The sequence below is a fragment of the Lycorma delicatula genome, chromosome 12 (assembly GCF_047948215.1).
Source record: "Lycorma delicatula isolate Av1 chromosome 12, ASM4794821v1, whole genome shotgun sequence".
Lineage (NCBI taxonomy): Eukaryota > Metazoa > Arthropoda > Insecta > Hemiptera > Fulgoridae > Lycorma > Lycorma delicatula.
This window is the reverse complement of record NC_134466.1, coordinates 66,083,896-66,097,123: the sequence shown is the minus strand read 5'-3', so window position 1 is coordinate 66,097,123 and position 13,228 is coordinate 66,083,896. Positions and strand designations below refer to the sequence as shown.

General features: G+C 29.4%; 1 protein-coding gene across 1 annotated transcript in view; it reads left to right on the top strand.

The window, feature by feature from the left end:
• The window catches only part of LOC142333215 (ATP-binding cassette sub-family C member 4-like), a 112,484-nt gene that overhangs the window by 56,006 nt on the left and 43,250 nt on the right, over positions 1-13,228 (top strand). The window contains exons 16-18 of the mRNA XM_075380197.1: positions 3,086-3,247; positions 5,700-5,884; positions 12,549-12,790. Of these exons, the coding sequence (XP_075236312.1) occupies positions 3,086-3,247; positions 5,700-5,884; positions 12,549-12,790 (589 nt within the window). The remainder of the gene's footprint in view (positions 1-3,085; positions 3,248-5,699; positions 5,885-12,548; positions 12,791-13,228) is intronic.

The following is a 13,228-nucleotide window of genomic DNA, read 5'->3' as shown; positions in this document are numbered from 1 at the left end:
AAATTGGGAATATCCGGTTTTCACTAATCATCATGTTTTGACACCTAAGGAACCCAAAAAACTGCAATCTGTCCAAATTGGGAATATCCGGTTTTCACTAATCATCATGTTTTGACACCTAAGGAACCCAAAAAACTAGATGCAAATTTTCCAGATGTTAATGTTCATATGTACATGTGTTTGTTCGGTGTTGGCCTATAAATCATCTTATATCTTCAAAACTACTTGACTAATTTTGACCGAACTTGGTCAGATTACTTCTATACATGGGGCATTGATCATAAATTTTCAATTTAAAAGGTCAAGGGGTGAGGCTGTACAGCAATGACACCTTCAGCATCTCTTGGTTTTGCCTAATTAATTAATTGTTATTGCTCTTAGGTACATTTGTTAATAATTAAAAAATAATATTTCTAAAAAAAATTTTTGCGAAATCGCATTCCCCTAAAAAATTATCTAAATAAACTTGTGGCTAAGTAGATATACTGCTTCAGTAGTACCCCCTCTCACCACAAGGAGTGTTAGTGTAGCACTGACGTACAGTTTTAGTTGTTTGCTGTATTGTGACTTTACAGGTGAGCAGTAGAGTTAAATAAATGAATAATATTTAAATTGTAAAAAAGAATTTAAAGTGGCCATTAGTACCGCCAAACCTACGCAAATGAAATATGGTATGCGCATGTGGTTTAGTGACACCTAAGGAACCCAAAAAACTAGATGCAAATTTTCCAGATGTTAATGTTCATATGTACATGTGTTTGTTCGGTGTTGGCCTATAAATCATCTTATATCTTCAAAACTACTTGACTAATTTTGACCGAACTTGGTCAGATTACTTCTATACATGGGGCATTGATCATAAATTTTCAATTTAAAAGGTCAAGGGGTGAGGCTGTACAGCAATGACACCTTCAGCATCTCTTGGTTTTGCCTAATTAATTAATTGTTATTGCTCTTAGGTACATTTGTTAATAATTAAAAAATAATATTTCTAAAAAAAATTTTTGCGAAATCGCATTCCCCTAAAAAATTATCTAAATAAACTTGTGGCTAAGTAGATATACTGCTTCAGTAGTACCCCCTCTCACCACAAGGAGTGTTAGTGTAGCACTGACGTACAGTTTTAGTTGTTTGCTGTATTGTGACTTTACAGGTGAGCAGTAGAGTTAAATAAATGAATAATATTTAAATTGTAAAAAAGAATTTAAAGTGGCCATTAGTACCGCCAAACCTACGCAAATGAAATATGGTATGCGCATGTGGTTTAGTTTGAATCATTGAATTAAATAATCAAAAAATATTATATTTAAATAAAATTATTATTTTAAATTTAGTAGTGTATGTAAGCCATGCATCAGAAAAAAGCCGCATGTTGGGAAAGTCCTACAACTGTGTTGTCAGCTTTTTTCTTACGAGTTGATTTTCTTATCTAAACTATTTTACTTGGCTATATCTTTAATAAGATCCTTTTCTCTATTAAGATTTTAGATCAGTTGACACCCAGTTTAAGGATGTCAACTATGAAAACCATTTAGTTTTTAGATTGGATAAGGTGGAAAGTATCAGAGGTCGAATCAGTGTGCAGACCTATCAGTTAGCATAGGTAAATTTTATGTTTTAATTTTCTACTGTGTCACAAGGTCTGTTATAAACAATAATGTTGGTGTTTTAACAAAAATGAGGCAGCTTTAAAAAATAAGATGTTTTAATTGTTGTAACAAGCTTTATTTATGTGATGTAAATAGTGAATGGATTTAAAATAATATTTTCTGAGAAATCAAAATATTTATCTTTTTGTACTAAAGATGATCATTATTTTGAAACATGTTGTCCCAGTGGGTATGATGCCTTCCTCCAACATTATAAAATACTTTTAAATTATAAGTTATAAATTATAATTTGTGACTATGAGTCTTTGTACTATGAGTATCATCATCGTAATCATTATTTACCCTGAAGTAGGTTCCTTGCATCACGTCTATCTCAGTTCTCTTCTATTACTGGCTAAACATTTAACTTCCTGGCTATTTATTTTTAAGTTGGCTATAATCATCTTCTTTGCACCTTTTCCAGATCCTTCTCAGGTGATGTGTCCTACTTGGTTAGCTTTCTTGTATTGAATTGTTCTGATAAAGTGTATACTCACGTTCATTCTATTCATTACTTTATTTTTTTCTGCCATATTATCTTCTCTGATCTCTATGCTTACATCCTAAATTCTTCCTGTCTTCCTTAGCGTTTATGTTTCATATTCTTACAGATGTACACTCAAAACATAAAACTTCATAAGACATTTTTTCAAGTCAATCTTCATTTGCCATATTAAATTTCCTACTTATTTCTATGATATTTCATCAAACATTACTGCCCTTGTTTTGCTTTAGCAGTCTTCTATTAATATTATACCTAAGTATCTAATATTCTATACTTTCAGTTTTTTCTTCTTTTGTGTAGATATTTATTGACTTATTGTATAAAACTTTGTTTTCGTAAAATTCATTTTCATTTCAGTTGTATCCTCTAATTTCAAAATTATTTATTGAACATTCTTTACTGCATCTCTTAAAAACACCATGTCATCTGTGAACCTTATACAGTTGATTTCTGTTCCTCCAGCATTGATTACTTCTTCGTATTCTTAGACATTTTTAATTGTACCTTGTATTTTATAACATATTGTAATTTTATAACATAATTGTCCCTTATATTTTGTACTGTATATTTCTAAAAATGTTGGGAATAAGCAACACTTTTACTCCCTTTCCTTAGTTAAACCATCAGGTTTTGCATCCTTCATTTTTATAGCTATCTTCTGATTCATGTACAGTTGGTTAATTATAATTAATATTGTATTTTTCCTGTGTATTCTTTGAAGTATTAATATTTGTGACAAATGCTCTTTTCACACCCATAAAACAAACATGTATTCTTTTATATCTTTCATCCTTTTACTTTTTCTCTTTCTAAATCCAAATTGTTTTTCTGTAATTGATAATCATAAGAAAAATAACTACAACCAAATAAAAATCTTAATATTATTAATTATTAATATACTGAATAAAAATTTATGTAAATGTATTTTCAGGGATCAGTCGGAATGCAAAGTAGTTTTAATGAACTGAAAGATAGCGTTTTAGATAGTGCTTTGTTAGTTTCTGCCGAAGAAAAAATAACTGATAGCATCTCAGAATCTGAACATGAAGAAATTTTAGAAGATACTAAAATGATTCCAAGAAACTCGCATGCGGTATCACAATTTTTTTTTTCTTTAATTAATTTACGTGTTTATTAGTGTTATATTATTATGTGTTAAAAGTAGTCTTCTATAATTAATGTTCATTTTTATATATGTTTGTTGGTAGTAATATCTACTGTAATGTTCATGCAAGTATTAATGAAAGTTGTTTGTTAAAAAAAATCACATCGTGTGTAAATGCAAAAAGTAAGATATATACTTAAAAAAGAAGTGATGTAATAAAGTAAATACAATTCACAGATAGAGTAAGGGTTGAAATTTAATTTTTAGATGTAAATCTATGTTAAAATATTTTACTGGGATGAAGAAAGATGCCATTCTGAAATTGATAAAATAATTATGCAGTTTGTGATTAACTCCTGATCTATAAAAGGCTGGCATCAACGAAGTATGTGTACTTGAAGACATTGGAAGCAGAAAAACATCATGGATAGAGGTCTATTTAAGTTTACTGCAATAGAACCATGCATGAACTTGTCAATGCATGGAATTAAACGTCTATTTCTGAGATATTAAACACCCATTTAGCAAAAATGTGTACAGCAGGGTTTTTTTTTTAACCTCCAGATCCACCATTAGGCATTACTTCAGAGGACGAGAGCTTGTGTATGAAGATGATGTGCTTGAACGGGATTCAAACACGGGACCTCTGGATGAAAGGCCGAGATACTACCACTTGCATCACAGAGGCCGGCGTATAGCAGAGTTTGAAATGAAACGAATAAACTTTCCAACATTATCTGTTTAATTAGAGTAACTGCAGTTAGATAGGAAGTGAACAGATAAAAGTCCTGTTTCAATGTGCCATGTAATTAAACTCAAAAAGATGCTAAAGCTATTATAACAGGAACTAATAGCTATAACAAAATACAGTCGTGGTATTTTATATATAAAAAGAAGTTTATATATATATATATATATATATATATAAACAGTTTGTGTTATCCAACTTTTAATCAGGAAAGAACAACAAAAAATAAAATTCTGAAAAATATAATTTGTGTGTAAGTGTGTGAAAAATTAAATGGAGACTGCTGAAATGATAGATAATTGGATCAATGCTATTTTCCAAAAGGTTTCTAGAATTTTTCACAATCTACATTTCAAATATTGGTTCTTTTGAAGTTATGCTACTGCAGATATATGTATTATTTTATACTATTAGAAGCTGATATTGTATTGATTCCAAATGAAGTAACAAGCCACTTGAGATGTAATGATTTAATAAAGTATTAAAGTTCTGTTTATGAATACCATCAAGAAAAAAAGATATGCCATAAAACCCCAAAACACTAGATAAATAGATTATATTAACTTAGCGTAAGTAGAATTTAGAGATAACTTTGTTTGAAATGAACTAATAATTGAGAGAACAGTAATAATAATAATAATAAGAAGAATTTTTGTTCAGGAAAGTATTACTAGACTTTTCATTAATAACTGATTTTTTTTTTGTAAAAACAATATTTATAAAAATTAAAAGTATTTTGTAGAAAATTGTAATAAAAAAAGATTAATTTTTTAATAATAAATAGAGAAATCTTATTATTTTTATTAACATGAATAAAATATTTTTCATTCAATCTATTGATTAGACTCCTTTTTGAATTTCACTAACCACACTGTCATCTACTGTTAAAAGCAGTCAAGCAGATGAAATATTTTTTCAAAACAAGACCTAACAGTTTTTAAACTGTAATGGTTAATACTGATTTGCATAACACTAATATTGTAAATGAAGAACTTTATAAAAGGGGTTTTATTGTATACCCTTTCTTTAATTGGTTATTTGTCTTGAATCATTATCTATAAAATGTTCAGAATTCTAAATAGAACGTAAAATGATTTTAATCTGAATTTTACTTTTTGCATATTACATCCAGCTGTTCTTACTTTGTATTTGAAAAGATAATACCATATTGCTTTTCTTTTTGTATAATGCAATTTTTAAAAAAAAAAGAAGTGTATTTTGAGTGTTGCCTTCTACAGTTGTATTCAATTTGTGATTTTGTTTGTAAGTTGTATATGTTTATTGTACATATTGTAAGTAAAATTTATCTATCCGGCCATTTTGTATGATTGGTTTACCTGTATTTTGAGCTTAAAACCCCATCATCAAGTAAAATTGTAATAAATTATATTAAAGTAATAAGAAATAATACTGTAGAATTTCTAGTATACACCACCCTGTTCGTTTACAAACTTGTTCCCAATGATTTTCCTTCTGATGGGAGATAGTACTCTAACAAACCTTGAAATTGTTGTTAGATAACACTTTCAAATGTTAGATAATCAAAACTTTTAGCTTAGTCCTAAACACAAGATTAATTTTGCTTTTCTTATACTTAGTAATATTTTTATTGTAATATAATATATATATATTTTTAATTGGTATTGAATTGATTCTTATTTTTATTTTCTTAGTTTTTTCTTTTTGTTTCAGAGTACTCTGTCAGTCTTTAGTGATATACTGGAGCTTGAACCAGAAGGTTTTAGTAATCAAGGAAAATCTATTTGTTTGAGTTATCTTCGTGCTGGTTCAAACATGTGTTTTCTTTTCATCTCTGTTTTGTCGTTCATTTTTACTCAAGCTATTGGTAGTTGTGCAGATTATTTTGTTTCTTATTGGTTGGTATTCTTTCAATATTTTTTTTAATGTATTTGTGTATTAATTCTAAGCAGCAGATTATGTCTGATAAGATATTTTTATTACTTCCTCCTCAGCTTCCTGTTGTACCTTACTTTAATTAAATAAAATTAAAGCTGTGAAAGACAGCTATTATTTTTCTGTATATTCAAGTTTCTGTGATAGGATGTAAACATTTTTGTTGTAAGTTAGATTCTTACATCATCTTTGATGTTGTTTGATTTTTTCATTTTTATAAAGTAATAGAGAAAGATGAGTATGTTACTTTCCAAATATTTATGTTGCTGAAATAATATATATAAAATATATAGTAATAATATGTATAGTAAATAATAGTAATATATATAGTAATCCCGATACGCAGATATAATCTGAAGTGCATGTTTTGAAGTGGTTTCATAATGATGAACTATTTTTTACTGTTTATATAATATATCTGCACATGACATCCAAATTGATTATAATAAAACCTGTTTTATATCTTATTCTGGATTTTTTGTTTTGTTTGGATTTACAGTCTACCTAAATATTATGTTCGGTTGATAAATAAGTTTGCATAATTTTCCTTATTTTTTGCATTTAAAAATGTCTTGCACTATATCACATAATATAAAATTACAGTGTAGTTTAATGTTGTGGTTATTTGATCATGCACAATTTTTTATAATCAAATTAAGCAATTGTGCATAATTTTGTTATATGTATATTTTTCCATGAACAATTTTTTCAGGCCAAGTAGTAATATGCAGTCTGCTTGTGATGTCACAAGCTCGTACATTGGCTGGATCTAGGATACATGGCTATTTGTGTATCCTAATCAGGTAGAGAGTTATATTGTGTTTCTTAACGACATCCTTAAAATTTATATGTAAAATGATCACAGTTTCATGAAAATTAATCAATTACCTAAAATATTAAACCTTTATTATTTACAACCAATAAACTTTTATAATTTCCCTACTATAGCAACCGATATATGCTGCAATATCTATTAATGGAAATGTATATAGGTACGTAAAAAAAAAGAAAAAAAACATAATGGCCTTCTGCCTTAAGGAGACATTAAAGAAAACATTTAAAAAACAAAAAAAAAACATTAAAATAAATTGTCAGACTTTGTAGATAGATACTACTTTAGAGTGAAAAGAATATATTAATTTTTTGCAAATTAAAACAGGAAAAGGGGGGGGTAGGGTTGTTTTGGCCAAAATAAAATTTCAATCTTTACTTTGGCTCTTTAGCAAAACGTTTTTCTTACAAGAGTTGAAGGGTTTTTATCAAGATCACAAATTAGCAGAATTTTTTATTTAACCCTTCAGGCAGGGAGCACGTGAATGTCACGCACATATTAAGTTGTATGTATCGGCGGGTGGATGTGACAGTCTCGTAGTGCGCATTGCTTGCTTCAAAACTTCATAACACTGCCATCTCGTAATGTTTATTTGAACAACTGGCTCTGTGTTATCACGAGGCTTTGTTCTTCCCCTCCGTGTTTTTATAACTGTATAGGATTGCATAATGGTGATGAAATACGATTTTGTTCTACGAAGTTGAATGCTCTTCTTTCAGTCAGTTGCGTCAGCTGTGAGTAAATGAAAATGGCCGGCTCAAGCACGTTCTGTAATCTTACATCGGAACAAATTATTGAATGTTTAGATGAGATGTGTGACAGTAACATTAGAATATTTGATAGTGACGAAAGTGATGAAGATTTTATGCCAGAAAATCGTAATGAAAATGAAGAAGATTCTGAACAGAGTAGTAGTGGCGATAGTAGTGATGACGATATTGATATACAAGTGAAGCGTACAAGAAAAGACGTAGATTGGAGATGGGAAAAAGAGGATGATTCTTACACCTCACAAAAAATCCCCTTTACTGTAAGACGTGAAATAGTTGAAGCTATAAGTTTTTACTTTTAGTACTGTAATACAGCTGCTGGTTGGGCATTTAAATTACCGGCAGTAGGGTAGGGCTTTAAAAATTTAAATACTGGCTTGAAGGGTTAATATTCACTCCATCTTCAAAAACGACTATAAATTTTTAATTTTTTAGTTGCATCTTGCTTCACAAAAGGAGTTAATGGGAGTTTTTTTGCATCTATATTTTCTACATCAATAGGCCTTGAAACCATTATAAAAATGTGCTGTCCATACCACCACTCCAATGGTCTACGGTAACAAAAAATATTTTTTAATTAAAAATGTTTTTTAAATTTAAATCTATCTTGTAAGTTACCCGTTGTATTTAAAATGTAAAATTCTTAATTTTTTAGGTAGTTGTTACTCTTAGTATTTCTTGAAGAAAAAAATTTGCCAAAGTTTTTCCCCCTTTGTACAAAATTACATCTTATTTATTTAGAATTGTGGCTGTATATCTGTATTTTTAAACAATTTTTTTTATTATAACCACTTATTATTTTCTTAAAAATTAATTTTACCCACATGCTTTCCTTTTAGTATGAGAGCCTCCAAAAGGAAAAAATTTTTTTTCACAATTTCAAATTTTTGGTGCTCAAAACATATTTCGTTAAACAATAAAATAACTAAAATAACTTAATATCTTTCCTCCAGAAGGAGCTTCCAAATTTTTTTTTAAGTAAAAAAATATCTATTTTAATTTATTCAAAATCAAATGTAGTGACAATTTTAATTATTTTAATTTTCATGAGCTCTCACATTTTTAAAAAGTCAAAAATATATTTTTCAAAATTGTGATACTATATTAAAAATGTTGGTTATTGCTTTATTTTGTTGAACATCTTAGCTTCAAAAATTAAAATTGAAAGATTTATATATAATCAAATGAGTAACTTTATTTTTAATAAAAATAAAATTTTTAAATCAATAACATTAAAATTTATTTTGATACATGTTTTTCTTTTATGATCAAAGAAATAACAAGCTGGCATATTGAACATTATTGAAGTTTATATTTTTGAGCTTTTTCAATATTCATAAAGCATTTCTTTGTTTAATATTTTATATGAATGTTCTCATATTTTTGGTTCATCATAACTTTCCTCTTCTGGTTTTTCCGAAACAAACAAAAGTCATAAGGCCATATCAAAGAATCTTCAATCATGAAGCATAGGTTTGCCTTTGAACTTGTTGAAATGTTGTTTTCATATTTCTGTCGTACAGTTTGGATAAAAATTTGAAATCCATTTTCTTAATGCGGAATTGATTCTGTTGTATACATGAAGTATTTCACCTTCGTAATACGTACTTTTCCAATATTGTGGTAAATTATTTTCTGTGTCCTTTATGCTATCAAATTGTAATATGATTGGACATCTATTTATGAAAGGTTTCTGATTTAATTTTGTAAATTGATAATAGTAATTTGTAAATTCACTTGTTATTTCTTATATACCGTAAAATTTTTTTTTTTTTTTTTGTCTTCAGTCATTTGACTGGTTTGATGCAGCTCTCCAAGATTCCCTATCTAGTGCTAGTCGTTTCATTTCAGTATACCCTCTACATCCTACATCCCCAACAATTTGTTTTACATACTCCAAACGTGGCCTGCCTACACAATTTTTCCCTTCTACCTGTCCTTCCAATATTAAAGCGACTATTCCAGGATGCCTTAGTATGTGGCCTATAAGTCTGTTTCTTCTTTTAACTATATTTTTCCAAATGCTACTTTCTTCATCTATTTGCCGCAATACCTCTTCATTTGTCACTTTATCCACCCATCTGATTTTTAACATTCTCCTATAGCACCACATTTCAAAAGCTTCTAATCTTTTCTTCTCAGATACTCCGATTGTCCAAGTTTCACTTCCATATAAAGCGACACTCCAAACATACATTTTCAAAAATCTTTTCCTGACATTTAAATTCATTTTTGATGTAAACAAATTATATTTCTTACTGAAGGCTCGTTTAGCTTGTGCTATTCGGCATTTTATATCGCTCCTGCTTCGTCCATCTTTGGTAATTTTACTTCCCAAATAACAAAATTCTTCTACCTCCATAATCTTTTCTCCTCCTATTTTCACATTCAGTGGTCCATCTTTGTTATTTCTACTACATTTCATTACTTTTGTTTTGTTCTTGTTTATTTTCATGCAATAGTTTTTGCGTAGGACTTCATCTATGCCGTTCATTGTTTCTTCTAAATCCTTTTTACTCTCGGCTAGAATTACTATATCATCAGCAAATCGTAGCATCTTTATCTTTTCACCTTGTACTGTTACTCCGAATCTAAATTGTTCTTTAACATCATTAACTGCTAGTTCCATGTAAAGATTAAAAAGTAACGGCGATAGGGAACATCCTTGTCGGACTCCCTTTCTTATTAAGGCTTCTTTCTTATGTTCTTCAATTGTTATTGTTGCTGTTTGGTTCCTGTACATGTTAGCAATTGTTCTTCTATCTCTGTATTTGAACCCTAATTTTTTTAAAATGCTGAACATTTTATTCCAGTCTACGTTATCGAAAGCCTTTTCTAGGTCTATAAACGCCAAGTATGTTGGTTTGTTTTTCTTTAATCTTCCTTCTACTATTAATCTCAGGCCTAAAATTGCTTCCCTTGTCCCTATACTTTTCCTGAAACCAAATTGGTCTTCTCCTAACACTTCTTCCACTCTCCTCTCAATTCTTCTGTATAAAATTCTAGTTAAGATTTTTGATGCATGACTAGTTAAACTAATTGTTCTGTATTCTTCACATTTATCTGCCCCTGCTTTCTTTGGTATCATAACTATAACACTTTTTTTGAAGTCTGATGGAAATTCCCCATTTTCATAAATATTACACACCAGTTTGTATAATCTATCAATCGCTTCCTCACCTGCACTGCGCAGTAATTCTACAGGTATTCCGTCTATTCCAGGAGCCTTTCTGCCATTTAAATCTTTTAATGCTCTCTTAAATTCAGATCTCAGTATTGTTTCTCCCATTTCATCCTCCTCAACTTCCTCTTCTTCCTCTATAACACCATTTTCTAATTCATTTCCTCCGTATAACTCTTCAATATATTCCACCCATCTATCGACTTTACCTTTCGTATTATATATTGGTGTACCATCTTTGTTTAACACATTATTACATTTTAATTTATGTACCCCAAAATTTTCCTTAACTTTCCTGTATGCTCCGTCTATTTTACCAATGTTCATTTCTCTTTCCACTTCTGAACACTTTTCTTTAATCCACTCTTCTTTCGCCAGTTTGCACTTCCTGTTTATAGCATTTCTTAATTGCCGATAGTTCCTTTTACTTTCTTCATCACTAGCATTCTTATATTTTCTACGTTCATCCATCAGCTGCAATATATCGTCTGAAACCCAAGGTTTTCTACCAGTTCTCTTTATTCCGCCTAAGTTTGCTTCTGCTGATTTAAGAATTTCCTTTTTAACATTCTCCCATTCTTCTTCTACATTTTCTACCTTATCTTTTTTACTCAGACCTCTTGCGATGTCCTCCTCAAAAATCTTCTTTACCTCCTCTTCCTCAAGCTTCTCTAAATTCCACCGATTCATCTGACACCTTTTCTTCAGGTTTTTAAACCCCAATCTACATTTCATTATCACCAAATTATGGTCGCTATCAATGTCTGCTCCAGGGTAAGTTTTGCAGTCAACGAGTTGATTTCTAAATCTTTGCTTAACCATGATATAATCTATCTGATACCTTGCAGTATCGCCTGGCATTTTCCAAGTGTATATTCTTCTATTATGATTTTTAAATTGGGTGTTGGCAATTACTAAATTATACTTCGTGCAAAACTCTATAAGTCGGTCCCCTCTTTCATTCCTTTTGCCCAGCCCGTATTCACCCACTATATTTCCTTCCTTGCCTTTTCCAATGCTTGCATTCCAATCTCCAACTATTATTAAATTTTCATCTCCTTTTACGTGTTTAATTGCTTCATCAATCTCTTCGTATACACACTCTACCTCATCATCATCATGGGCGCTTGTAGGCATATAAACGTTAACAATCGTTGTCGGTTTAGGTTTTGACCGTAAAATAAATAAATAGAATTAATGTATGCTAATGAATCAAGGTCAAGATTTTAAAATTGATGGACAATTCTGATTAAAATACTACTTTTATTACTGATGCAAGTATTTATTAATATTATCACTACTAAACAATTTTATCTTTTTCACAAATATTACACAATGAGGTCTAATATTTCAAAAACCTGTGGCATATTTGAAATAAAAATTTGTCAAGGGCAAAACTAGGAAAGTTATGCAATTCTTTGCTGACTTTTATAGTTTTATTTTCTCATATCCGAGTTTAAAGATATTGGTTTAAAATTATTTAATATACATTACATTTAATTGACAATCTGTATTGTAGTATAATCTTTCAATATCCTTACCTTTATGAAATCTGTTTACTTTTCTATTTAGGATACATCTGTTTGTATGAAAGAATTATTTTTCATTTTTAAATCGGTTGTAACCTTTAATTAACATTGTTGTAGAATGTTATAAGTGTATTTGATAAAAAGAACATGAAATCTTATCATCCATTCGATTCCCTTGTTGACTTCATTTTCAATCAGTAACATGTTTAAATGATATATTTTACTAACCTTTTTTGCAGCTTCTTTTTTACTTACAAGTATTACACATTAGAGCCTTTAACTTTTTAACTTGTAACAAATTTATTATTATTTTAGGGCAGAAATAGAAGAATTTAGGTATAACAGTCAGAACGCTACTAGTATACATGATGATATGTGGTCAAGTACAACTTTAGCATCGATTGAAAGTACTCTTATTGCGGGTGTGTTCATATTTGGTTTAACTCGAACCAAAATATTTTGTGCTATTTGCACAAGTTCTTCCAAGGAGCTTCATAATAAAATGTTTAATTCTGTTATTAGAACACCAATATCATTTTTTAATAATAATCCATCAGGTATGTACCTTCAACTAAATACTGGTATAAGAAATCTTTTACTATTTTGGTGTAAAAGATTTCTTATACCAGTCATGAAAATATGTTTACATAATTACAGTGACTAACCAATGTAATGTATGTATTTGTTATTAGATTATTAGTTACTTTTTTCATTTGTAAATAAATAATAACACATTATATACACACATTATATACACATTATATAATAACACATACATTGTAAATAAATAGTAACACATTCATTCAGCCATCTGATTAGTGGGTAGTTAAATAGCTGTGAAATACGAGTATAATCTGTGTTATAAACACATTTTATCGTGATAGATTTTTGTAGACTAGCAGGTTTACTTTCTTTTATGTCCAGTGGTGGTAGGGTTTCATGAATGCAGGAGAGCATTGCAAATTATTATTATTATTTGTATATATAGAAGAGTT